Source organism: Nicotiana attenuata, unplaced genomic scaffold (assembly GCF_001879085.1).
Source record: "Nicotiana attenuata strain UT unplaced genomic scaffold, NIATTr2, whole genome shotgun sequence".
In the NCBI taxonomy this organism is placed as follows: Eukaryota; Viridiplantae; Streptophyta; class Magnoliopsida; order Solanales; family Solanaceae; genus Nicotiana; species Nicotiana attenuata.
The window spans coordinates 78,524-105,496 of NW_017672761.1; the positions used below are offsets into that span (position 1 = coordinate 78,524).

General features: G+C 35.0%; 2 protein-coding genes and 1 long non-coding RNA gene across 10 annotated transcripts; 2 read left to right on the forward strand and 1 right to left on the reverse strand.

Annotated features, from left to right (window-relative positions):
• Positions 1-3,637: 3,637 nt before the first annotated feature.
• On the reverse strand, positions 3,638-10,072 carry LOC109214413. The gene is made up of 3 exons (XR_002066181.1): positions 9,989-10,072; positions 5,595-5,883; positions 3,638-4,197 (listed from the first exon to the last, which is right to left on the reverse strand). It is a non-coding gene; the product is annotated as an uncharacterized LOC109214413 (long non-coding RNA).
• A 350-nt stretch (positions 10,073-10,422) lies between these two features.
• On the forward strand, positions 10,423-17,520 carry LOC109214412 (serine/arginine-rich splicing factor SC35-like). 4 transcript variants are annotated; one of them, XR_002066179.1, is made up of 10 exons: positions 10,423-10,562; positions 10,686-10,764; positions 11,114-11,193; positions 11,313-11,379; positions 11,552-11,623; positions 15,049-15,249; positions 15,371-15,554; positions 15,628-15,765; positions 15,932-16,324; positions 16,709-17,520. XR_002066179.1 is itself a non-coding variant. In XM_019378329.1 (8 exons), exons 1-8 carry the CDS (start codon positions 10,487-10,489, stop codon positions 15,631-15,633), a joined length of 765 nt encoding a protein of 254 aa, XP_019233874.1. In that variant the 5' UTR covers positions 10,423-10,486; the 3' UTR covers positions 15,634-16,436. The 4 variants fall into 4 exon arrangements, 1 of the variants encoding a protein (XP_019233874.1); XR_002066178.1 differs by having other exon boundaries at positions 16,007-16,324; XR_002066180.1 differs by lacking the exon at positions 15,932-16,324.
• A 1,190-nt stretch (positions 17,521-18,710) lies between these two features.
• On the forward strand, positions 18,711-26,764 carry LOC109214411 (serine/arginine-rich splicing factor SC35-like). Of its 5 annotated transcripts, none has more exons than XR_002066177.1 (10): positions 18,711-18,878; positions 18,984-19,062; positions 19,778-19,857; positions 19,977-20,043; positions 20,220-20,291; positions 23,935-24,135; positions 24,234-24,417; positions 24,490-24,626; positions 24,868-25,186; positions 26,311-26,764. XR_002066177.1 is itself a non-coding variant. In XM_019378328.1 (8 exons), the coding sequence occupies exons 1-8, from the start codon at positions 18,803-18,805 to the stop codon at positions 24,493-24,495; spliced, it is 765 nt and encodes a 254-aa protein (XP_019233873.1). In that variant the 5' UTR covers positions 18,711-18,802; the 3' UTR covers positions 24,496-24,764. The 5 variants fall into 5 exon arrangements, 1 of the variants encoding a protein (XP_019233873.1); XR_002066175.1 differs by lacking the exon at positions 26,311-26,764 and adding an exon at positions 25,655-26,291; XR_002066176.1 differs by lacking the exon at positions 26,311-26,764 and adding an exon at positions 25,713-26,291.
• Positions 26,765-26,973: the final 209 nt, after the last annotated feature.

Genomic DNA, 26,973 nt, shown 5'->3' on the forward strand with positions numbered 1-26,973 from the left:
TGGAAGAAAAATATTTTTTTGTAAAAACTGAGAAAAAAATAAGAAGACTTTACTAAATTAGTGGGACTATTGGTGCATTGGTTTAAAAAACGAAAATATTTTGCAAAAAATTTTTCTTTAAGTTTTACAAAAAGAATAATAATTATTTTTAGTTTAGCATTGACCTAACGGTCAAAGGGCATAAGTGAACCAAAAAAGTGGATGGAGGGGTATTTTTAGCCCAATAGGTGAATTAAGGGTATTTGTAAACCTTTTGCAATAGTTTAGGGGCATTTTGAACCCTTTTCCGTTTCATCTTTTACCGTGAGTTTCTTAAAAATTCTATAAGTATTTTAAAATATAAATTATTATGACTTATAAGTAGTACTTTGGATATAATTTTTAACTATGTAGATTTTATTTTTAAAAACTTGAAAAATTTATTTGGTTAATTTCATGGTCAAAATTTAAGACTTTGACCTTGAATCAAACCACATAAAATGAAATAGAGGGACAATATTCACATAGGAAAAAAAGTAGATCTATCAATTAACAGGAAGTTTATCATGGTTAAATCACAATAATTGTGCAATTACAAAAAGTTACGGTTTCTCATCTGTTAAAATATTTCTATTGAAAAATCATACTTCAAATTAGCTTTTAAAGATTTTCATTATCTATTCTCAAACCTTGTTCACTTTTGCAGTTTGTTGCAACACATTGTTATGGATGTTGTGTGCTGAATAAATGCATTAAGTATCCAACTGGGAACTGGGAAGCAACGCAAGAAGTTGCTTACTACTAAGATTTGTTCTAATGGGCTTAAGCTTGCTCAAGATCCTTTTGGGTAAAATCCAGAAACTTCTGCTTTAATTTGGTCCTTGAATTTACTTTCTTGATTTGCTATAACAGAAACATCCCAAGATAATTTAGGGGCAAAAGGTGTTAGCTGCCATGGAAATGAGATCCAAGCTAAGAAAGAAGAAGAATCTGGAAGAAGAGAGGGAATATGAGAAAGGCTCGATACATTTCTGAATGAAGAAGATAGACAAATGTACAAGTGTCCACTATGTATAACAAACTAAATAACCTCCTTAACTAACTACTAACTAACTCACTAACTATGGTTTAGCATTACATTATAATTAAACTACGGTTAACTATGCTGATTAACACTCCACCTCAAGCCGATGGTTGATACAAATTCTTCAACCCCAGCTTGTTCAGCAAATGCACATGTTGAACTCGTCCCAAACCTTTAGTGAGTATATCTGCTAGCTGATCTTCAGTGTTAACATACTCAGTCTTCAGCAGACCTTGACTTAGCTTCTCCCTCACAAAGTGACAATCTATATCGATGTGTTTTGTCCTTTCATGGAAGATTGGATTTGCTGCAATTTAAATTGCAGCTCCGCTGTCACACACCAGAGTTATAGGAAGTTCAATTTTAATACCAAGTTCACTGAACAGTCCTACTAGCCAGGTAACCTTTGTTGCACATAAAGTCATGCTACTAAACTCAGCTTCAGTAGAAGCTTCTTGACACAATGCTCTGCTTCTTAGACTTCCAAGATATCAATGCACTTCCAAACTTTACCAAGTACCCTGTAACTGATCTTCTAATTTGTATACATGCCCCCCCCCCCCCCCCAGTCTGAATCACAAAAGGCAATTAGTTGATTTGAAGGTTCTGCAGGCAAGAACAGCCCCAAGCTAGGAGCCTCTTTTATGTATCTTACAATTCTTAGTGGTGCTTCCATATGAGACCTTTTAGGACAATGCATATAATGACTAAGAACCTGAACCACAAATACAATATCAGGTCTTGTCATAGTGAGATACTGCAACCTTCCAATGAGTCTTTGGTAAGCACCAGGATTGTCAAGACTCTCATCTGTCCGGATGTTGTCACTCTTGAAGTAATTATCATACTCTACTGAAGTTGGCTTCTGATTCAGTTCTAGTGGTGTTCCAGCTGGCTTTGCACCACTCAAACCAGACTCATAAATTAACTCTAAGGCATATTTTCTTTGGCACATAAGAATTCCTCTTTTGGACCTTGCAAACTCAATCCCTTAGAAGAATTTGAGCTCTCATAGATCCTTCATTTTGAGCTTCTTCATAAGGTCTAATCTAGTACTACATAACAGTTGTTGATTGTTCCCAGTAATCAGAAGATCATCAACATAGATCAATATGACGACTATATCATCTCCAGCCTTCTTTGTGAACAAAGAATAATCATAGTGACTTTGTTGAAAGCCCATGTTGGGCAGGGCTTCTATCAACTTCATATTCCACTGTCTAGGTGCCTGCTTAAGTCCATAAAGCGACTTATGTAGTTTGCAGACCTTCCTCTTAGTCTCTCCATGTCTGCCAAACCCCTCAGGCAATTGCATATAGACTTCCTCAGTGAGATCTCCATTTAGAAAGTCATTGTGTACATCCATTTGAAAGATCAACCACTGTCTTGAAGCAGCTAAGGCAATAATAGATCTAACAGTCACAATTTTGGCCACATGAGAGAAAGTTTCTCCATAATACAATCCTTCCTTCTGGTTGTAGCCTTTAGCCACTAGCCTAGCTTTGAACCTTTCTACTTCACCAGAGCTTTGTACTTAATCATGTAAACCCACCTGCAACCAATGAGAGTCTTCCCAGGTGGTAAGTCAAAAATACTCCTAGTGTGGTTATCTTCAAGTGCTGCAATCTCCAACTTTATTGCTGTTATCCACTTGGGATCAGCTGCAGCTTCATTGAAGGAAGTTGGTTCTGAGAGAGCTGAATAACCTGCAAGGACATGCTTATATGATGTAGCAATAGAAGATATTCCACATATGAAGATATAGGATAAGTACACTTAGAGCCTTTGGAGGTAGTGACATAGTCTTGCAGCCACAGAGGTGGCTTGCTTAGTCTAGAAGACCTTCTGTGTTCAGTAGGAGGCTCATCATCTTGTTGAGAAAGCACAGGTGCATTTTGAGTAACATCAGGCAAGTGATCAACAACTGAAGGGATCATAGAGACAGCTTCTTCTGAGCTTGTTGTAGAATGAGGAACTCTCTAAGAGGAGTCTGCAGACAACTAATTTGAACTGTTGTCAATAGACACCTCTTTTGCTGGTGGTACAGAAGAGGAGGGAGTAATATTGCTCAAAGTAGAAGAGAGAAAGTCTAGGACAGGAAATACATGACTTCCAGTAGATGTGGCATGCTTAAAGGGAGAAATGTTCTCTTGAAACACAATGTTCCTATTGACAATAAATGTTTTTGAATGCAGAGTATACAACAGATAACCCTTCTGAGTGGAAAACTATCCTAGAAATACAGTTGGTACTGCTCTGGGTGAGAACTTATCCAGCACTTAAGGACAAGTTGCATAGCACAATCAGCCAAAGACTTTGAGATGAGATAATGAAGGAGGGTGAAAATATAACATCTCAAATAGTGATTTGTATCCAACAACTTTAGAGGGCAGTCGATTGAGTAGATATACTGCAGTAACAACACATTCTCCCCAAAATCTCAAAGGTACAATAGCTTGAAATCTGAGTGATTTAGCTATTTCCAAGATGGTTCTGTGTCTTCTTTCTGCCACCCCATTCTGTTGGGATGTATAGACACATGTACTTTGATGGAAAATACCAAGGTTAGACAGCAGGCTCTTAAATTCAGTACTAAAAAATTCACTTCCATTATTAGTTCTTAGAAACATTACAGTAGCAGAGAACACATTTTTTACTTGACTAAGAAAGTCTCTTCGAACTACAATAGCATTTGACTTAGACTATAACAGAAAAATCCAAGTATACCTTGTGTGGTCATAAACTTGAGTAACAAAATAGCTCTTACCATCATGTGTGAACACTCTATAAGGTCCCCATATATCACAGTGAATTAGTTCAAACACTGATTTTGTAGTTGTACTACTTAGTTGAAAAGACAACTTGGTTTGCTTTCCTACTGGACATACAATGTAGTGATGAGAATCAGCTGTTGTGAGTTTGCTTAGCTCTTCTACTCTCTTTATTATATCTGAAGGAGCATGTCCTAACCTTCTATGCCACAAAGTACTAGAAATAGAAGTACACATAGAATTTATTGTGCTAGTACACTTATTTGTTGCATGATATAGATCTTATTTTGGAATACCTCCTTGCAGAATGTATAGCCCATGTTCTTCTCTACCAATTCCCGTCACCTGACCACTGAAGATGTCCTGGAAAATGCAAAAATCAGGGAAGAATTCCACCATACACTTTAGCTCCTTAGTGAGTTTTGAGACTGACAGTAAGTTGAACTTAAAGTCATGAAAGTACAGAACATTAGAGATCTCATGATTACTTAATAAAGAAATGCAACCTGTGTGAGACACTGACACAACATTTCTAGTAGGCAAATGTACTTTGTTTGCTTCTGTATTTGGAAGTGGTCTATGAGTGTGTAACATCTCTAAACTTGAAGTCATGTGATTTGAAGTCCCAGTGTCAAATATCCATTTACTATTGACACATTGAGAAATAAAAGCATTCACATGGTTTAGAATACCTGCTGTAACAACTTTGTTGGATAAGTCTGATCCTTCTGAACTTCCTCAAGAAAGTAGCTGAACAATTTGTTGGTATTGCTCAGGAGTAAAGATAGTGGCTGGATATGGCATCTACTGGAATGGAGCAGGTTGGCTCATTTGTTGTGTAGCACCTGAACCAGATGATCCATTGATAGTAGGAGTCATGTTGGCAGTCATATTGCATCTCTCCACACCTAAATTTTTTGCATTGCCTATATAATTAGCATGTTGTCCTGTACTAATTCCTTTTCTTTTGGATTTGAAATCAGTAGGATATCCAATCAATTTGTAACAATTTTCTTTTGTATGTCCCTTATAGTGACAGTTCTCATACTGAACTTTGACTACTTTTGGACCTATAGTTTTCAATATTGTTCACACTCTTACTGTTGTACAAGGCAGTACTTTCCAAGGCTTCAGTGGCCTGAGCAACTTGTGTTGTGCTTGTAAGATTCCTTTGACTCTCCTGATCTGCTAACAAAGAGTAGACTTTGTTTATACTTGGCAGGGGAGACATCATCATGATCTGACTCCTTGATTGAGAATATGACTCATTCAACCTAGTGAGGAATTGAAGAAGTCTTTGATACTCAAAGTGTTGAGCACATTGTTTGGATTCAGGGCAAGGACAACCAGGAAAGGCATGAGGGCATCAAACCCATCCCATATCTCTCTAAGCCTTGAGAAGTAGTCAGTTACAGTCATAGTTCCTTGGGTCAGTGTATGAACTTCTCTATGCAAATAGAGTATTCTCGAGCCATTTACTTTATCAAGCCTCTCTTTCAAATCTTCCCAAACTCTATGAGCACTAGACATATACAATACACTACTCGACAATCATGGTCTCACAACATTCATTATCCACGAGAGAACTATAGCATTAACTTTCTCCCACAGATCATAAAGCTCGGGCTCAAATTTAGACTTAGGAAATCTCCCATCGACAAAACCTAGTTTACTTTTACCTGGCAAGCCAATTCTCATTGCACGACTCCAAAAGACATAATTGTCTAATCTAGTAAGTTGAAAAGAAATCAGAGAGCTACCTGGTGTGTCTGTCGGTTCAGGTACAAAGGATGATTGTGATCGATGGTAGGAAAAGTAGCAGCTCCAGCAATAAAATTGCTAGTAGTTGAGGTCGCGCCAACGAGTTCATCTTTAATTTCCATTGTTGACCGAGAAATAGCTTCAAAGTAAGAGGCTTACAAACCCTAGCTTCAACCAAATGTCACTCTAGCTCAATTCAGTTCTCAATTGCACAATTGAAGTAACAGAGAAGACTCTATTTGCTCGCAATTTGCTTAGATTTCAACTGGTGGCTCTGATACATGTTAGCTGCCATGGAAATGAGATCTAAGCTAAGAAGAAGAAGAAGAAGAATCTGGAATAAGAGACGGAATCAGAGAAAGGCTCGATACATTTCTGAATGAAGAAAAAAGACAACTGTACAAGTGTCCACTATTTATAACAAACTAAATGACTTCCTTAACTAACTATCAACTAACTCACTAACTATGGTTTAACATTATATTATAATTAAACTATGGTTAACTATGTTGATTAGCAAAAGGTCCGATGGCTAGCCAAAGAGGTAAATCGTGGTCTAGTTTTAAGAATTAAGACGATGACACTTAGCATGCCGCTGATAAATTGTTTGCTTATGCTTTTCCTCATCTGTGTTCTTGTATCTTCCATTTTATGCGGCAAGGCTTAGAGCTTATAAGGTAAGTCACAATACATAATAATTTAAAATATTTAAATATTTTTAAAGAAAATTGTGGTCAATATTTTTTAACATTCCAAATGGTATAGTATCACATAAAATAAAACAAAAGAATACTTATATGGTTTTGTATGTCATTTCAACCTTTACAGCTTGTTTGGATGGTTGTCATGTATCGTTTCATAATGTATCTTATAGTATTGTATTGTATTGTACTATATCGTTTTGATGTATATAATGATTGGATAAATTGTATTGTTTGTCGTCGTTCCATGATGTCATGCACCAACAATATGAAGAAAAGACTTGCAATATTATAAAGAAAAAGTAAGGTAAAAGGTAAAACTATTTTATAAAAAAAGTAGGGTAAAAGGTAAATATGATTATTAAAAAAAAGGTAAGATGAGAGGAAAAAAAGGTAACGACGCGATCACTCTAAATCAGTTTTCCATAAAATGACACTTTTAATCGTTACATAATGATGGATTTAACGATACGCTATAATAAAATTTAAATAGCAATCAAAATAAATATTGTATTTAAAATAACAATACGATATAATACAATAGGTAACAACCATCCAAACAAGCTGTCAGGAACATATCTTTTATGTTGTAGGATTGTGGAGTTTAGATTTATAAAAATAAAAATTTATGAGAGAAAATCACTATTCCGCTTAAAATATTACTCAATAAATTTTTCATTAACGTTTCACTAGTGTTACAAATATTGAAATACCGGTGAGCAAACTTCACATTTTAATGATCTTGGATGTTTAAACAGTTTGACCTTGATACTTGAAATTATGTCAGTCTTTTTGGTAATGAATTTATGCCTTGAGAATAAGTGAAATTCTATCATGTATAAACTTGTTCCAAATAATAATATTATCTTCTTCTGCCGTTTATTTAATCTTTGAAGTTAGATAATGTAATTCAAAAGCATATCATGCTATAAAAAGCACAAAAGGGGAAAGGAAAACTTGAATAACCTTGCAATTGGATGTCAAACCTTGTTGACCATCTAGCATTTTTGTTAAATCATGCTTTGAAACTAAAACATTAAGAGTCTGTTTGGAAAGCCATCAGGTAATTGAAATTGGTGTAATTATTAGGGTAGTAATTACACAGCCTAGTAATTACACAGTAGTATAATTACGACGACCTGTTTGTTTGTCATAGTGTAATTACATTGTAATTACAAGTTTACTGTTTGGTTGCACAAGTGTAATTACACGGTTAGATTAAATTTTAAATAAATTAATTATCAAAACTTAAAAGTTAATATAATAAATATATGCTCATAAATTTTTATAAGTGTAAATGATATTATATTTGGTATTTGAGATGTATATTTTTTCGTGAATATACATTAATTAGTAATCATATATTTATAATTAATAATTATAAAAAATAATTTATATATATATATTCTAAATTAATAACATTTAGTTTAGATACTTACAAAACTAAAAATATATGTTTTGTACATCATGGAATTCATGTTTGATAAAATAAATTAATATATATAAATATAATGTCATAACATTATTCAAATGTTTGACAAAACTAATCTATCAATTTTAACTAAGAAAATGAACAATATGCAATGTGAGCCAATACTACTAAAACAAGTAAACCATGAATATAGCATAATTTTAAAACGCACACAAAAAAAATAGTTTAACATATGTCAAATTCCAACATAATAATAGTAAAATCGACTACATCTTAAGATTAGGAAATATAATAAGTTTATAATCATAATTAACAACGATATTTTACTTTAATTGCATCACTCATTATATGCCAAGTTAGTTAATGACTCATTATTTCTAATATTAGGAGGTGTAGTTTCAAAAAATAGAATAATAAATAAAATATAAGCAATTACATGAGATCACAAGAAGTAGTAGAGAAATAAAAAGAAGCAACGTACAACGAAAAAAAATTAAAAAGTAAAAATAAAATTTATAAAATAGAATTAAAATTTATAAAGAAAATAATTAAAATAAAATAAAAAGGAAAGAAACTAAAAAGCAACCTTGTAATTATACGGTATAATTACTACCAATTCTCACCTCCCCATTGAGAATTGGAGAGTATAATTACACCCCTCCAATTACACCCAATTCCATGCTGACCAAGTAATTACTTGGCCAAACAAACATGTCAAACTGTGTAATTATACCTAACTACATCCAAATCTAATTCTAATGTGACTTTTCAAACAGGCTCTAAGAAAGACGAGATCTTTAAATTATGTCAAACTTTCTATTTTCTTTTAGACCTTCATTAGCACCTGTACCGTCATAAGGTTATGAATTTTCCTTATGATTTTCTCAAGGTGCGAATTTCAGGGAAAATGAATATGGAGTAGATTACCCGATTTTTAACTCCAGCTTAAACGGTTCACGTGCTTTTGACGAATCAATTCCGTAAGAAATAACTACCATCTATCGATTTGTGTTATAAATATGACACAAACAAATAGAGTTGTGCACGGATCGGATCGGATCAGATTTAACATATTTCGGATTCGGATTTCGAATTTCGGATTGTAGAAAATGCAATCCGAATCCGATCCGAACTATATCGGATTGGATCGAATTTTAAAGTTTGGATCGGATCGAATTTCGGGTCGTATTATTATGCCTCAAAGTTGCAAACTAATATGTTATTTTTTGTATAAAAGAGGCAATACATTAAGAAAAATTCATGTTTATGCAATTATGAGAGTACTATGGTGCCAATATAGCTAATAGCCTGTTTGGCCAAGTTTTTTTTTGGACCAAAAGTGCTTTTTTTTTTTGTCCAAAAACACTTTTGGCAAAAAATTAAGGTGTTTGGCCAAGCTTTTGGAAGGAAAAAAAGTGCTTTTGAGGAGAAGCAGAAGCAGAAAAAAGTAGCTTCTCTCCAAAAGTACTTTTTTGAGAAATATTTTTGAGAAAAATACACTTAGAAGCAATTTTCAAAAGTTGGTCACCACTAATTACTGCTCAAAAATGCTTTTCTGATTAATTAGCCAAACACAAACTACTTCTCACCCAAAGCACTTCTTTTAAAAGTACTTTTGAGTTCTCAAAATAAGCTGCTTTAGAAGCTTGGCCAAACGGGCTATAAATCTAGCAATTGTAAAGGTAATAACTTGGATAAAGATGTAAAGAAAGTACTGACTATCCCAAGACTTCTGAATTCCGCAAACGATCAAAAAGCCTATCAAACCTCATCCGAATGACCTGAGATTTTGCACACACGTCACAAATGACACAACGGACCTACTCCAATTTCCGGAATTCCATTCCGACCCCGATATCAAGGTTTCCACTACCAACCGGAAACGCCGAAATTCCAATTTCGCCAATTCAAGCCTAAATCTACCACGGACCTCCAAATTACATTCCGATCACGCTCCTCCTAGGTCCCAAATCACCTAACAAAGCTATTTGAATCATAAAAACCAAATTCCGAGATCATTTACTCAAAAATCAACTTCCGGTTGACTTTTCCAACTGAATGGCCAACTTAAGCAAATATACTCAAAGGGGTTAATTGTGGGAATTGAATTCGACCCCAACTAAAATGGGAAACAACTCCAAATATCCCAGTTTTTTCTGGACGAATGACAAAGAATGATGGACGAATAATTTAATCAGCTTAAACAGTTTATATGCGGCAGGTATTCCGAAAATCAAGAAAACAAGAAACTAAAACTCACCTTATACCTGTACAATCAAGCGAATTAACTGTCCAAGAAGAGAGAAGAGTAGAAGAAACTAGGAAAATTGGAAGATCAGGTGAGCAGCGCTGGAAATTTTTGAAGAAGAAACAGAGCGTAGAGAAATTGGGAGGAAACCGAGCGTAGATATGTTCGTTTGAGCGGTGTAAAGCAACGTGTCAAAACTAAAGTAGGATTAACACTTGACTTTTGCCAAAGTATTTACAGTTTTCCCAAAATACCCCCGAACGACCCCAAGCTCCTCAAACTGTCGCTTATTAATAAGGGGAAAATGTCTAGTATAGACCAATCTCAAAACAAAAGGGACTATTCTTGTCATTTTCTCCAAATAGGTGGCATAAACTGAAGTTTAGTAAATAAGTTGAGGTCAATTTAGTATAAAGAACCTAACATACACCTTTTGTCTTCTGCAGCATCCATAACCTATAGCTCAAACCCTAACCATTCAACTTTATCATATCACTCCAGCGAACGACGATGTCTCACTTCGGCAGAACAGGCCCTCCGGACATCAAAGATACCTTCTCTCTTCTCGTTCTCAACGTTACTTTCCGTAATTACCCTTTCTCTTTCCCTATATTTACCGATTAGCAAATTTATTTTTCTTTTGAGGCAAAGTTGTTAAATTGGATATTACTCAATTATTGTTTGTTGTTGTTGTTGTTTGCTTGTACAGGTACCACCGCTGATGACTTGTTTCCTTTATTCGATAAGTATGGAAAAGTCGTCGATGTCTTTATCCCTAGGGACCGAAGGTTCTTACCTTTTCTATTTAACCTTTTTATTGTAGTATGTGCTATATTTTTTTTTTTATGTTTGTTGTCTTTTTTTTTTTAAAAACTGTTTTCCCCCCATCCTACTTGGTTATATCATAGTAATTAATATGACCCACCTTTTATTTTAGGACGATCTAAAATGTTTGATATCATTAAACTAATAATATCATCCTATACTTCTTTGCCACTTGAGAATTTAAATTCATTTTATATATTCTCTGTCAAACAAACTTTTCAAACAGTATCCTGAAATTCTATTTTACTACCATTAATATAATACAAAAGTCAAATTAATATTTTAAACTCTGTTATTTATTTGGTGCTTTAGGACTGGAGATTCTAGGGGTTTTGCATTTGTACGCTACAAGTATCAGGATGAGGCTCAAAAGGCAGTGGAAAAGCTCGATGGTAAATGAAGTGATTTCTAACATTTAAATTAAGTTATTAGTCCTCCAATATTTTTCTGGATATTACAATTCGGGTGGTAGCCTTATATTGCTGTTGATCACACTATTATTTGTCCACAGGAAGAGTTGTAGATGGTCGAGAAATAATGGTTCAATTTGCAAAGTACGGCCCAAATGCTGAAAGAATGTAAGTTTTATTTGATGCAAATATTTATTAAGTTGCGAGCTTGCGTTGTTGAAAGTTGTGATTTTCACTCTTGTATATTTAGGTGCATTTTTTATCCTATAAATTGAGCTGTAATTTTGTTTGTGACAATAAAACTATGGCTAATGGAGGCTAGGATTGTTTTTATGAACAGTGACAAAGGTAGAATTTTGGAGCCTGTACATAGTACAAGAGGAAGGTCAAGAAGCCGCAGTCCTAGTTCAAGGTAAGAGCTAATTTATTTAATTCTTCCACTGAAATCCCGGTTGTGAACATCGAGATTTCATTGGAATATATTTGTTTGTGTTAATGTGATCCTAATCATTGAGCTTTGTTGATTAGTCATACAAATGTTGGGAATATATCCTATAGGAAATTTCGTTGGAGTTTATGATCATGTGTTCTTTCTACCTAAGGAGCAATGTTTTAAAAGCGAAAAGAAGTGACAAGGTCAATGGTACTTGCAGCGAAAAGCGAGAAGTGAAGCACACAATTTGTTTGGTTATTTCGTTGATGCACGAAGTTTATGGAAAAGCAGAAAATGGCATATATGAATTTAATGTTTTTTTTTGATAAGTAAAGATTGACTATAACTGGTACCAAGATGGTACATAGAACAGTACAGGACCAGACTATAACTCTTACTTAATTCATACTACATTTTTTCTCCTAACAAGTGCAAAAAATCCAAATACTGGTCCATCTCATCTAAAGAACTGCTATAACACCAGTAATACAAAATTTTAATACATTTGTTTTTGACTCTAGCAATCTGCAGTCTCTTTCCCTCAAAGCATGCTTTATTTCGCTCCAGCCATAATGTCCACATTATGCAGTTGGGAATAGTTTTCCATATTAGCTTTAAGCTTCTTTTTACTCTCTGGGATTGCCACATTTCCAGCAAGCTACTAATCTTCTGAGGTAGCACCAAAGATACGCCCATTATGTTCAAGAAAAATTCCCAGCATTGTCTTGAAAATGTGCAATGCAAAAAGAGATGCTCAACTGTTTCCTCCTCTGACTTGCAAAAATAACATCTACTGCACAGAGAAACCCTCTCCTCTGTAACCCTAAATCAATTTAATGTTGTAAAAATCAAATTACAATCATTGTTACCTCTCTCGAAAAAATAATCAAATTACAATTAAAATAACTAATTTCAGCATCAAATATGCAATGTTTCCAAAATTAATCCAACTCCTCCAAGTTGAGATTCATAAAATGCTTGCTTTTCTTTTAAATCACTTTGTGCGTCATTATTTGAAGCGCACACTTCTCTCAAGCACACGGCTTCCTTGAAGCGATAGCCCTTTGCTTGTCATTGCGATGAAGCAATGACTTTTAATAACAATGGTTAAGAGAAAAAATCTTTAAGGTCTCAAAGAACACTAAACAGGTTAACACTGTCTTTTGTTGGGGTGAGAAGAGAGCTGATGAGCGGAGGGGAGACAAAAGAGTAGTGTCTTTCCTTATCTGATAAATAAGTATAAGACTAGTGGAGGTTATAGTAGATGGTTTGATAGCAATCCACTCTTTTTTCTCTTTGTTTTTCCAACTCTTTCAAACTTGGACTGAAACAAGGAAGGTTTATCTTTTTTTTTTTTGTACTTAATTTCTGCGAGTGCTAATCAACTAGGGGTAGAATATTAAGTATCTCCAGCCATATAGAAATGAACATTCAAGTTCCTCTTTCTTGGGCCCTACCCTCTTTGTGGAATTAATAGCCTGTTTGGCCAAGCTTCTCAAGAGGCCAAAAGTGCTTTTTTTCCCAAAAACACTTTTTTCCCCTAACTTGAGGTGTTTGGCCAAGCTTTTTTGAGGAAAAAAAGTGCTTTTGGGAAGAAGCAGAAGCAGTTTCTGAGAAGCAGAAAAAAGTAGCTTCTTCCCGAAAGCAGAAGCAGAAGCAATTTTGACTTTTCTTCTTACCAAAAATGCCCTTAACAAAATATAGTATATACCAAAATAACCGTTAAACCTGATACTTAGGATATTAATGTATAAATATTTCTTCTTATTTTTAGGATAGCTTTCTAATATATAGTGACTTTAGCGGTGAATGCTTTTTTTATATTTGTTGAATGATTTTAATATATTTAACTTATATTAAAAGAATTAAGTACTTCTTAATTTTATTTTCATATTTTACTTAAATAAAATGAAAAGATTTAATTATTGCATGTAATAACAAATTTTTGAGATTATTTATTTACATATAATATTAACTATAAAGTAAATTTATTCATGTCCTTATTCGTAATTTGATACTTAAAAGCACTTTCTGAAAAGCTTGGCCAAACACAAATTATTGCTCAAAAGTGCTTTTAAGAGTAATTAGAGCCAAACACATACTGCTTCTCTCCAAAAGTACTTTTTTAAAAACACTTTTAAAAAAAGCGCTTCTCAAAATAAGCTGATTTCTCTAGTTTGGCCAAACAAGCTATAAATATGGTTTATGGCATTCAGAGATTTAGATTTATTTTTCCCAATTGCATTAAATTATACTGTTGGCAAAAATTTCATATGCTCAGATTTACAAATTTTGGTTTCTAACTGATTTTGATGTCAAAAGCATTATCAGATTTTTTCTTCTGTGTAACTAGAATGTGGAGGTTTAGAACAATCCTTTAGAATCATGCTGCAAGATTTACTAGTTGAAAGACTGCCTACTTGAGAGATGCTATTTTGGGTCTCATGATCCTTTTGCAATCAAAACATGTGAAAAATGCCATTGAATTGGTTTTCTTGAAATTCCCTGTCCTTTCCGGCCTTAATAAAATGTAGATGATCTGGAGTAGGGAAATGGTGATGTTTAGCTTACGTTTCCATAGATTTTTCAGTTGACAAACCTGACTAGTTGGATCTTTTCAAAGTTCTTTTTTTTCTCGGAGACAGTTTTCTGAATTTTAAGTAAAAATTATTCTCCCTCCTCAGCTTTTGTGCATGGAACTTGACCTTCTTAATAAATTGGCTGTTTTGTTAAGCTTTCGTTTTTTGGGTAATATTTTTCCCTCTTACTGAGTTGATCAAATTTTAGTTGATTGATTGAGTTGATAATGACTTTACTTGGCCTTCATGCTTTCAATTGCTCTTTGCAGTATGTAGCAACCATCTCAATATGTTAAGCTGAGAGGGGGAAGTATGGAAATTAGCAACATTGTTATCTTCCTGCCATTAATGTTCATCATAATGAATAGTGTCGTTATTTTACTTGCTTTCTGCCATTAATGTTTTTATTTTCAATGTAGAAAACATTTCCATCTTGAAACCATGTCTCATTTTGATTAGATCCTGATGCCTGGCATCATCAACTACTACCTGGCTGGATACTATAATTTCAAAACCTGTTATGGTGTCGAATGTGGTGATCCCATCAAGGCATGACTAATTTGAGCTTCTGTGGAACATATTTGGGTATTAGAATGGATACTGGTGTTAAAATGAATACTCTCTTAACTCTTCTTTGACCTCCCATCGTTAATATTCTTCTGCTATCATGCATTTTCTCTCCAAAACAAGGTGGAAGTGTTCAAATAATCTTGCTTCCCCTTTAATATGATACTTGAGTTAAATGATTGGCATTTTGCTTTGAGCTGTTGAAGAGTTGTATCCACAATCTGAAGATCACCTTCTTTTAATTTTTTTTTATCTTAGGCATCGTGATCATTATAGGGAAAAGGATTCTAAAAGGAGAAGCCGAAGTAGAAGTAGGGACAGGTATGACCGTGATAGGTACCGTGGGAGAGACAAGGATTACCGTCATAAGAGCAGAAGCCGCAGCCCTGATTACCGCAAAGATCGCGAGAGAGGTAAATATGATGAGGAGAGGCGCAGCCGAAGCCGGTGTCATAGAAGGTAGAAAATTTTCATATGTGTTTTGCTTCTTCTTCCCAACCCCCCCCCTACCCCCCCCCCCCCCAACCCCCCGCGTAAACTATTTTTGTAAGTGTTGTCTAACGTGTCATTTTACGTTAAGTGTGTCCCCTGCTCGCCGTAGCCTCAGTCCTCGGAGGAGCCTTTCTCCACGTAGAACAACCCCTTCTAGGGATGCTAGTCCAGCTGGACGTAACCACAAGGACCGGTCTCCAACTCCAAAGAGTGTCTCACCGCGGGGTAGACGTGGTGGTTCTCGCAGCCCCTTGCCGCATTCTGATGCTGATGTGAGTTGTGCCTGTCATACATTGTTTTATTACAGTATAAATGTGATGAAAAAGCATTATTTTGCTTTTGTAGGATTAAGGAGCGAAGGAGAAGGCCATGAATGTAATCTGGTTCTGGTCGATGTTGCGTATCAAGAGTACATTCCCAAATGAAGGATCCTTTCATCTATTTTCTGCTTGCTAGAACTGATTGGCCCGTCTTATTTATAAGGTTTAACTCCTTTTTGTTGTACTTGATCCATGCTAGAACTTTGATGTTACCTCTGCATTCTGGTATTATGGATTGGTATTGTGATATTAAGATATCTACTGTTGGTTTATAATTACTGCTCTGTTTTTGGCTTTATTTGATTTCTTATTTCCTTTCTTATTCATAGGATACTTGCATGGAATATTGTGATATTATACCTTGTTGTAATTTACTTATGATGGAAATTATTGGCCTTCTATAGTTGGGTCCGTGAAAAATCAATGTGGCTGAATTGCAAGATGATACAGCAGCTGTTGATGCTGTTATATTTGCTGTTGGTTGTAATTTTGTTGCTGGTCACAAACTACCATTTCTTCGCTGAATGGCAAGGAGATGCTGCAGCTGTAGATGCTGTTTTGACTTGGTTGATTATAATTTGTTGCTGGTGACATACTACTGTTTGTTGGTTGAATGGCAAGCATATGCAGCAGCTGTTGATGCTGTTTTAGCTTTGTTGTTGTAATTTGTTGCTGGTGACAAAATACCATTTCTATACAAATGTTCAGGATTCTCATGATCGGTAAGGATCAAAACTCCTGAATAGCTGAAGTCATGCTAGGTTTATGCCTTTCGCCTGCCAGTCATTTTTTTTATCTGTCTTTATATGAAAGAAATCCACATGTTCAAGTGTAGCTATTGAAGTTGATTCCAGGTTGATATTTTGTTATGCCGAGTAGAAATTTCAATATGTGACCAAATGAATGAGTTCAGATGTAGTGATTGTGTGATCTTAAACATTGCACGGATTTGATTTCTCATTTTTTACCCTTATCATAATAAATGAATCACGCAATCTGTCAATAGTAGGTTCTAGTATCTTTATTTGCTTTATGGTGTTGAATGTTCTTCAGGTACATAGTATAGCACCTATAGTTAAGCTAATGATAGTTGCACTATGTTACAGCGCGTGAGTTCATGCTTACACCCGTGAAGTTCTAGCTGATCTCTGTAGATCTTTTGTTGCTGTTAGCTGATAGCCTAGCAAACTGATGCTGTTTTTTGGCGTTAATGGTCTGCTTGATGTGTACAGTTGGACCCTCTGCATGTTGTTCATGCACCTTCTGCAGGAGCTAAGTTGTGTGTTTATGTTGTGCTGAGTCACCTCAGATATGCACCATCTGCGTCTCTTATTGGTTATTTTTCAGTGGAACATGTGCACATTGCCGACTTGGAGATCTGACAGTTTCCTGTGAGAGTGTTAATCTATCAGAACTTAACCTTCTTTTACTCCGTCTGCTTGTGGCTTGATGCATGTATCTCACCTTTCTTGTTATCATGGCATTTAGAGGTAGAATTGGGGCGTTTGATAGCGACTAGGGTATTACATTACTATAGTCCAGTGTGATAACCCTTTGTCGGTTAGGGTTTCAATATGGTGGTGTTTTAGAACTTTGGTACTGATGTAGTGGGGTAAACTACTGTGTTAAAAGGCACTCTCTCCCTAGGAATTTGTGCTCTTCCATAGGGCTTCCGAATTGTAAGTGCTTCCATATTGGACAAGTTCTATGCTAGATGGCTATGGATTTGGCTAGCTTGATGAGGAAGTTTGGGAAGGTAACAAGATACTGCTTAGGGAGTATCTGTTTTTCCTGTTATGCTTTACTCCGCAGGGTTGGCTCTTTATGTTTGGTTAATAAGGCAGTAATAAGAAGTTCAAAAGCAAAGTTGTTGATGGCCATGTCATATATATATATTTGCCTTCCTATTGCCCGTTGATAAAAGTTCCACGTTGCTCTATGAAGAAAAATCCTTCAATCTCATTCTGTATCGACGAACCAACGGAGATTCCTGACAAGGCTTCTGTCAGCTTTCCACGCCATGGAGAGCTGACATTTATTATTCTTTTTAAAGTCCTTTCAAAACGTATTGTGGTCGGATGATAATAGAGAATTCCTCACACAGAATGTCACTAAATATTTGGTCACATTTGGTGATTCCAGAAAACCAGTGGTGCATATCTCTGCACTGATATTTATCACTTATCTATGGTTAATTGACATTATCTAATGTTTATAACACCGGTTTGGTGTAAGCACCTGCAAGTATTTTGATAGTTTATCAAGATTTGCGGACAGTTTGTAGTACTCAAGAACCGCAATTTGTTCTGCGCAGCGCACGATTCCAGCGCCACTCAGATTCCAAAGACACATGTTTCTGGTTTGACAGGCATATCATTTGGCCGATTTTCCGTTGATATCCCTTACGATGCCTGAAATGGCCTGTTGGACCTCAAAATTAGAATGGTCAGCGGTAGATACAACTCCCAAAGGGTCCAAATAATAATCAATGTATAGTTCTTTCATGATTTTACGTATAATAGGTATAATCCACATAGTTGGTCGAATTTAACCATGCAATACGAAGTAGCTTTACTTGTTAGAAATTTACGAATCTTTTAAACTAAAGAGACAATTAAGATACACATTTCCAAATCCATTTCCCCCCATTCATATCTCAAGGAAAAAGCCCTATTCATTATAATTGAACCCATTCGTATGCTTCCTTTTACCGTCCATTATGTGAAATAGTGAATCAATTAATGTTTATGTCTTTGAATTAAGTAACACTTCTGTTTTTGAGATCTTGGAAGTTATATTTTTCTTAAGGTGTGAATTAAGAGAAATGAATCTTGAGAAAATCGTCCCAATGGTTTCTTCAACTTAAACGGTTTACATACTTTTTATAGATCAACTCCGTAAAAAATAACTATCTCCATGTGTTAAATATAGCAGACTAAAACTGTTCTATTTTGGTAAAGTTAAGGGACCGAGACCGCTTGTGGTTATAGTATTAAGACCAATTTATATGAATCCCAAAACATTAGGGACTATTCTTGTCATTGTCTCCATATATGTGGCATAAACTGAAATTAAGCAAACAAGTCAAGGCCAATTTGGTACAAACAGATCGACATTATCTTACCCGCGTCCATAACCTATAGCTCCAAACCCTAACACCATTCAACCTTATTATCAGTCATTCACTCCGGCGAACGGCGATGTCTCACTTCGGAAGAACAGGCCCTCCGGACATCAAAGATACCTTCTCTCTCCTCGTTCTCAACGTTACTTTCCGTAATTACCCCGTCTTCCCTTTATTTACCAATTAGCAAATTTAGTTTTTCTTGTGTTGTAAAGTTGTTGAATCTAATATTACTCAATCATTGTTTGCTTGTACAGGTACCACTGCTGATGACTTGTTTCCTCTTTTCGATAAGTATGGAAAAGTCGTCGATGTCTTTATCCCTAGAGACCGAAGGTCCTTACTTTTTCTATTAACCTTTGCTTGTAATATGTATTTTCTTTGGGTCATTGAGCAAACCGGTATCTTTGTTATGTGTTTGTTGTCTTTATTTATTCATTATTTATTTATTACCGTGGTATTCTTTTCTCCATCCTACTTCTTGGTTATATGATATGTTTCAATTAAATGTTAGAAATCATTCAACTAATTATATCATCCTATACTTTACTTACAAGTTACAACTTTGATGAGCTCACATTCATTTACATTGGAATTTTCGAAAATTCAAATTCATTTGATAATTGATATATTCTCTATCAGACTAACTTTTCAAACATTATCCTGAAATTTTAATTTAACTACCATTAATATAATACATAAGTCAAATTAATATTTTAAACTGTTATTTCTTCGTATCCGCCTACGCCTTGGTGAACAGCTTTACCGGGGTACTTGTACTGTTAGGTGGGAGGATGTAGGTATTGTTTTGGATAGTTGGAGGTGTGCGCAGCGTGGCTAAAGTTCAGTGTGTAGTTGGTACCATCATATAAATAGTGAAGTGAAATAGCAAGGAAATGATTTCTCCTTTTCAAGGTGTTCTGATAGTTATACATTACTTATGAGCTGAGACCTACGGATGATGTTTTGGTGTTATCTTGGTATGGAGATAGACAAAGATGTAGTGGTGTCTCTATTCTTTGACATGTACAATGTTTATTTCGTGCTTTAGGACTGGAGATTCTAGAGGTTTTGCATTTGTGCGCTACAAGTATCAGGATGAGGCTCAAAAGGCAGTGGAAAAGCTCGATGGTAAGTGAAGTGATCACTAATATGTAAATTAAGTTATTTAGTCCTTCAAACTTTTTGTAGATATTACATTTTGGGTGTAGTCTTATGTTGCTCTTAATCACACCAATATTTGGGCACAGGAAGAGTTGTAGATGGTCGAGAAATAATGGTTCGATTTGCAAAGTATGGCCCAAATGCCGAGAGAATGTAAGTTTTATTTGATGCAAATATTCAGTAAGTTGCAGAGCTTCCTTGTTTAAAGTTGTGGTTTTTATTCTTCTATATTTAGGTGCATCTTACCCTATAAATTGAGTTGTAATAACCTTTTGTTTTGTGGCAATAAAACTATGTCTAATGGAGACTAGGATTCTTTTTCTTATCAGTGACAAAGGTAGAATTTTGGAGCCTGTACATAGGACAGGAGGAAGGTCAAGAAGCCGTAGTCCTAGATCAAGGTAAGAGCTTAATTATTTAATTGTGTCCACTTAAAGTCCTATCGTCGATATTTGGATTTCAATTGGAATATAATTGTTTGTGTTAATGCTATCCTGATCATTGAGCTCTATTGATTAGTCATAATCATACTTTGGGGATATTTCCTATAAGAATTTCATGGGAATTTGTGATCATGTGTTCTTTCTATGTCAAGTGCAATGTTTTTACAAGCGAAAAGTGAAAAGAAGCAGCAAGGTCCGTGCGACTTGAAGTGAAGCGAGAAGTGAGGCGCACAACTTCTTAGAAATGAAGCATGCAATTTATTTCTTTAGTTTTCGTTGAAGCGCGCAATTTATGGAAAAGAAAAAATGGCATACATGAATTTAGTATTATAACAGTTAATTACAATTAGAATAACTAATTTTAGCATCCACTATATAATATTTCCAAAATATATCCAACTCCTCCAAATTGAGATTCAATAAATCAGTGTTTTTCTTTTATATTAATTTGCACTTCATTATTTGAAGTGCACACCTCTTAAAGCACGCTGCTTCTTTGAAGCAATAACCCTCCATCATGATGAAGTGATGGCTTTTAATAACAGGGATTAAGAGAAGCGATCTTAAAGGTTCTCAAATAATACTAAACAGGTTAACACTGTCTTTAGTTGGAGTTGAAAAGAGAGCTGGTGGTGGTTGGGGAAACAATAGAGTAAGTTTCCTTATCTGGTAAGTAAGTATAAGACTACTGGAAGTTAAAACTGTAAAGGGTTTGATAGCCCTCCCTAGTTCTCTTTTTATTTTTATTTTTTATAATTATTTATCCCAACACTTTCAAAAATGCACTGAAATTAGGAGTTTATCTATTTATTTCACACTAGTCTTCGGGTAAGGCCTGTGTACGTATTACCCTCCCCAGACCCCACCTCGTGGGACTATACTGGGTAGTTGTTGTTGTTGTTGTTTAGTCTTAAGGTACGCCCTTTGCATGTGTTCCCATGTTAATAAGTATAAACTTTTTAAAGTTATATAAATATTACTTTTAAATAATGTATTTAAGTTTATAAAACAATAATGAAGAGAAAAAGTTTAAGCGCCTAAAAATTATGAATATTGATCTTAGATAAGCTAGCTCAATAAAAAAAGAGATCATGTATAAAAAATCCTTGGATGCCTCATTATAATTTTAAATCTATTTGGAAGCCCGGAAAAAGTAGAACAATATGTTAACTTGAATATTGTAAAACACTTCTTTAAGAAAACAACTTAACAATACTTCTATATTGTTATAAACTTGAATTTTATGTGAATGTAATGAGTATTTTAAAAATATCTTATGAAAATCACTGTTGTTTCGTTGATTTGTATTAAATTCAAAATGACCACACTTATTTTAAGTATGAAATTTGAAAAATTAAATTTTGTTTAATATTTTTTCCTTTATACTTTTGTCAACTCTTCAAAGATTCATGCCAAATAAAATGAATCTAAAATTTGATACTTTTGATCTTTTTGAAATTTTGAGAATGAAGAGGCTAGCCCTATAACTCATAGAAAAATAAGTATAATGTATGATTGACATTGATAAAGTCTAAAAATGACTAATTTTAAACTAATATTATACGATAAATAACTTGATATCTAATGCACTACAAGCCGTCAATAACTAAGGAACTAAAACACAAAAGAAACAAATTAATGAGCCACATTTGAGAAGAACTTTTAATTTAAATTAATAATTTCACAAACAACAAAGAGATTGCAGAAAAAAATACGAAAGGATAAAAGCATAAGGAAACGAACATTCCAAATATAATGGTACACGGATACTTGGTGCAAGAACTTGGACAGAAATAATTTTCAAGTACTAATATATACCTTTTTATTAATTAATTGTTATTCTTTAAGTGTTTTCATGTTGAAATAATAGATCATAAAAGAAAGGTCTTTAGGTAAGTAAAATTTCACTCGATTTTGAATTTCTACATATTAGTAGTTTTACTTAGTTCAAATAAGGAAAGATTTAATAGCCAAAATTTTAGTTGATTCAAAGTTCTAAATGTTAGGAAATTTATTAGAAAATTATTACTAAATATTAGGAAAATAATCAAATGACTATTTTGTCCAGTGTGAACTTTAGTTTAAAAGGGTAAAAAAGATGAACGCCATTTCGCTAAAAGTCTTCGTGCTTTTAATATAATATAGATATAGATTATTTATGTAAGTACTAATCAACTAGGAGTAGAATATCAAAATACTCCAACCTTATGGAAGTGAACATACGAGTTCTTCTTTACTGGGACTTCCCTCCTCTTCGTGGAATTAAACATAATTTAAGGCATTCAGAGATTTAGATTTTTTGCCAATTTTTCTTAACATTATACTATTGACCATTTCCTTTGCTCAGATTTACAAATTTTGATTTTAACTGATTGATGTCAAAAGAATTATCAGTATTTTTCTTCTCCTAACCAGAATGTGGAGGTTTAAAACGATCCTTTAAAATCACGCTGCAGGATTTACTAGTAGAAAATTCTACTGCCTGCTTGAGAGATGCTATATTGGGTCTCATGAATCTTTGCAATCAAAACATATGAAAACTGCTACGCAATTGATTTTCGCGAAATTCCCTGTCCTTTTCCGCCCTTAATTAAACGTGGATGATCTGGAGTAGGGAATGGAAGGGAGATGGCGATGCTTCCATAGGTTTTTCAGTCAACAAACCTAACTAGTTGGATGATCTTTGAAAAAAAATTGGTGACTGTTTTCTGAATTCTAAGTAAAATTATCCTCCTCATCAGCTGTTGTACATGGAATTTGCCCTTAATAAATCGGCAGGTTTGTTAAGCTTTCTTTTTTTGGGGAAGATTTTTTCCTCTTGTTGAGTTGAATGATTGAATTGATAATGACTTTATTTTGGCCTTCATGCTTTCAATTTGTCTTTGTAGTATGTACCAGCCATCTCAGTAAGAGAGGGAAGTATGGAAATCAGAAAAGTCGTTATCTTTCTTCCTGTCATTAATGTTTATGATAATAAATAATGTTGTGATATATACTTGCTTCCTGCCATTAGTGTTTTCTTTCCCGATATTAAATGGAAGGAAACATTTGCTTTTAATTAATTAAAGCGATCTACACTGCAAACACTACAAAATATCTGAGTCAAAATATCTGAGTAGGTTCGCGAAATCATGTTTCATTTTGATTAGATGGTGATTCCTTTATATGTTCAGCATCATCACCTACTACCTGGCTGGATACTTATATCAGTTATCTGCTTGGGATTGTGTTCAGAACAACCTATAACTTCAAAACCTATTATGGGTGTGGAATGTGGTGATCCAATCAAGGCATAGTTAAATTTGAGCTTTTGTGGATAAGCATATTTAGGTGTTAGAATGTATACTGGTGTTAAAATGAATACTCTCTTACCTCTTTCGTGTTCTCCATTTGTTGATATTCTTCTGCTATCACCCATGACCTCTCCAAAACAAGGTGGGAAGTGTTCACATAATCTTGCTTCCCACTTTTATGTGGTACTTGAGTTAAATGATTGACATTTTTCTGAGCTAAAAGAGGTTGTAGGGCGAGGTATTTCACAATCTGAACTTCACCTTCTTTTATCTATCTATTTATTTATATATTTATTTGTTTATCTTAGGCATCGAGATCATTATAGGGACAAAGATTCTAAAAGGAGAAGCCGAAGTAGAAGTGGGGGGAGGTATGACCGTGATCGGTACCGTGGAAGAGACAAAGATTACCGTCAGCGGAGCAGAAGCCGCAGCCCGGATTATCACAAAGCTCGTGGAAGGGGTAAATATGATGAAGAGAGGCGCAGCCGAAGTCGGTCTCATGGAAGGTAGAATTTTTTTTATTAAATATTTTGCTTCTTCTCTCTCTCTTCCCCGGGGAAAGCCATCTCATAAGCTTTGTCTGACGTGTTATTTTACATTTAAGTGCCTCCCCTGTTCGTCGTAGCCCAAGTCCTCGGAGGAGCCCTTCTCCACGCAGAACAACCCCTTCTAGGGATGCTAGTCCAGATGGTCGTAATCGCAAGGAGCGGTCTCCAACTTCCAAGAGTGTCTCACCGCGTGGTAGACGTGCTGGTTCTCGCAGCCCCTTGCCACGTTCTGATGCTGATGTAAGTTGTGGCTGTCATACATTGTTTAATTGTAGTATAAATGTGATGAGAAAACATTATTTGCTTTTGTAGGATTAAGTAGCAAAGGAGGAGGCCACAATTGTCATCTGGCTTTGGTCAATGCTGCGTATCAAGAGGACATTCCAAAATGAAGGACCTTTCATCTATTTTCTGCTTGCTAGAACTGATTGGCCGTACTTATTTATAAGGTTTAACTCCTTTTGTTGTACTTGATCCATACCAGAACTTTGATGTTACCTCTGCATTCTGGTATTATGGATTGGTGTTCTGATATTAAGATATCTATTGTTGGTTGGTTTATAATTATTGTGGTCTGTTTGGCTTTATTTGATTTCTTTTTGCTTTTCTTATTCAAAGTATACCTGCATATATTGTGATAGTATACCTTGTGGTAATTTACTTATGATGAAAATTATTGGCCTTCTATAGCTTGGTCCGTGAAAAGTCAATGTGGCTGAATAGCAAGATGATGCAGTAGCTGTTGATGCTGTTTTATTTGCTGTTGGTTGTAATTTTGTTGCTGGTCACGAACTACTGTTTCTTAGCTCAATGGCAAGAAGATGCAGCAGCTGTCGATGCTGTTTTAACTTGGCTGTTTATAATTTGTTGCTGGTGACATACTACTGTTTGTTGGTTGAATGGTAGCAGATGCGCAGTAGCTGTTGATGCTGTTTTTTTTGCTGTTGTAATTTTGTTGCTGGTGACAAATTAGCGGTTTCTATTCAAACGTTCAGGATGCTCATGATCGGTAAGGATAAGAAACTCCTGAATTTCTGAAGTCATGCTAGGTTTATGCCTTTGGCCTGTCAGTCGTTTCCTTTTTCTGCCTTAACTTCATATTTTGCCCTGAGAAGGTGTTAGCGATCATCTTAAAGATGAAAAAAACCACATTTTTAAGTGTAGCTATTGAAGTTGATTCCAGGTCAAGATTTTGTTATGTTGAGTAGAGATTTCAATATTAGACTGAATCAATGAGTTCAGGCATAGTGATTGTTTGACCGTAAACATCACGCTGATATGGTTTCTTCATCTTATGGTTATCAAAGTAAATAAAATAAATAATGAATTTCCCAATCTGTTAATACTTGGTTGCAGTATCTTTTATGTGCTCTATGGTGTTAAAAATGTTCTTCAAGTACATAGCGTAGCACCGATAATTAAGCTAATGACAGTTGCATCGCATAGCACCTATAATTAAGCTAATGATAGTTTGCAGTATGTTACAGCGCAAGAGTTCATGCTTGTATGCATGACGCTCTAGCTGATCTCTGTAGATCTTTTGCTGCTGTTAGCTGATATCAAATTGATGCTGCTTTTTGGTGTTGATATTCTGCTTAATGTGTTCATTTGGATCCTCTGGATGCTGTTCGTGCACCTTCTGCAGAAGCCAAGTTGTGTGTTCATGTTGTGCTGGGTGACCCAGTCTCCTAGTGATTTTTCTTTTAATGGAACATGTGCACGTTGCCGACTGTGAGAATGCTAATTTATCAAACTTAACCTTCTTCGACTCCACCTGCACTTTGCTGGATACATGTATCTCACCTTTCGTATTATCTTCATAATGGCAATTCTGTTAGAATCCCCGTAGAACTTTCCAGCGGCATATAGAGGTGCCTCTTTTGGCGAGGTTATGTGATAGCTGCTAGGGTATTTTTCATTACTGTAGTCGGGTGTGGTACCTTGTCTATTAGGTTCCAATATGATGGTGTACTAGATCTCTAGTTGATTCGGTTTGTGGGATATTACTATGTTATGGTGCTGTCTCACCAGGAATTTGTGCCCTTTCATAGGGGTTCCGAACCGCATGTGCTTAATTAATTGCTTACCATATTGGACAAGTACATTTTTACTAATGGCTATGGATTTGACTAGCTTGATGAGGAAGTTGGAAAAGGTATCAAGATGTTGCTTAGGGAGCTTTCGGATTTTCCTGTTGCGCGATACTTGGCAGGATCTGCTTTTTATGTTTGGTTGATGAGGCTGTGATGAGAAAGTTCAAAAGCGAAGTGGGTGACGGGACTCTTATTTTTCTTTTGCCTTGCCTGTTGCAATTGGTAAACTTGCATGTTGCAGCAGAAAGAATAATCCTTCAATTTCTTTCTATATTGACGAACCAATGGACATTCCTGCCAAGACCACTGTCAGCTTTCTGGTGGATGGAGATTGAACCTTTTGTTATTCTTTCTTGAATTTTTTCTTAAAAAAAAATTGTGATCCGACGACATTTACTAGAACTCGCTAATGGAACAATTCTCCATTCAAAATGTACAAATGGTGTTTTTACAAACCAATAGATATATGATATATGTTTGCACATATCACGTAACCATGGGTAATCTATATATATTCTTCTTATTAAGTCACCTGCTAATTTTAAGTAGATATCCTTTGGTTTTCTAATGACTTTCTCCTTGGGACCGAGAAGATGATACAACTCTTGAATGGCTTGTCCATAATTTCCACAACTTGTAGGCTTGGCCAATTGATTAGAAATGTAATCGCTAACCACCTTTTCGTTGGTATTTACTTTCATGG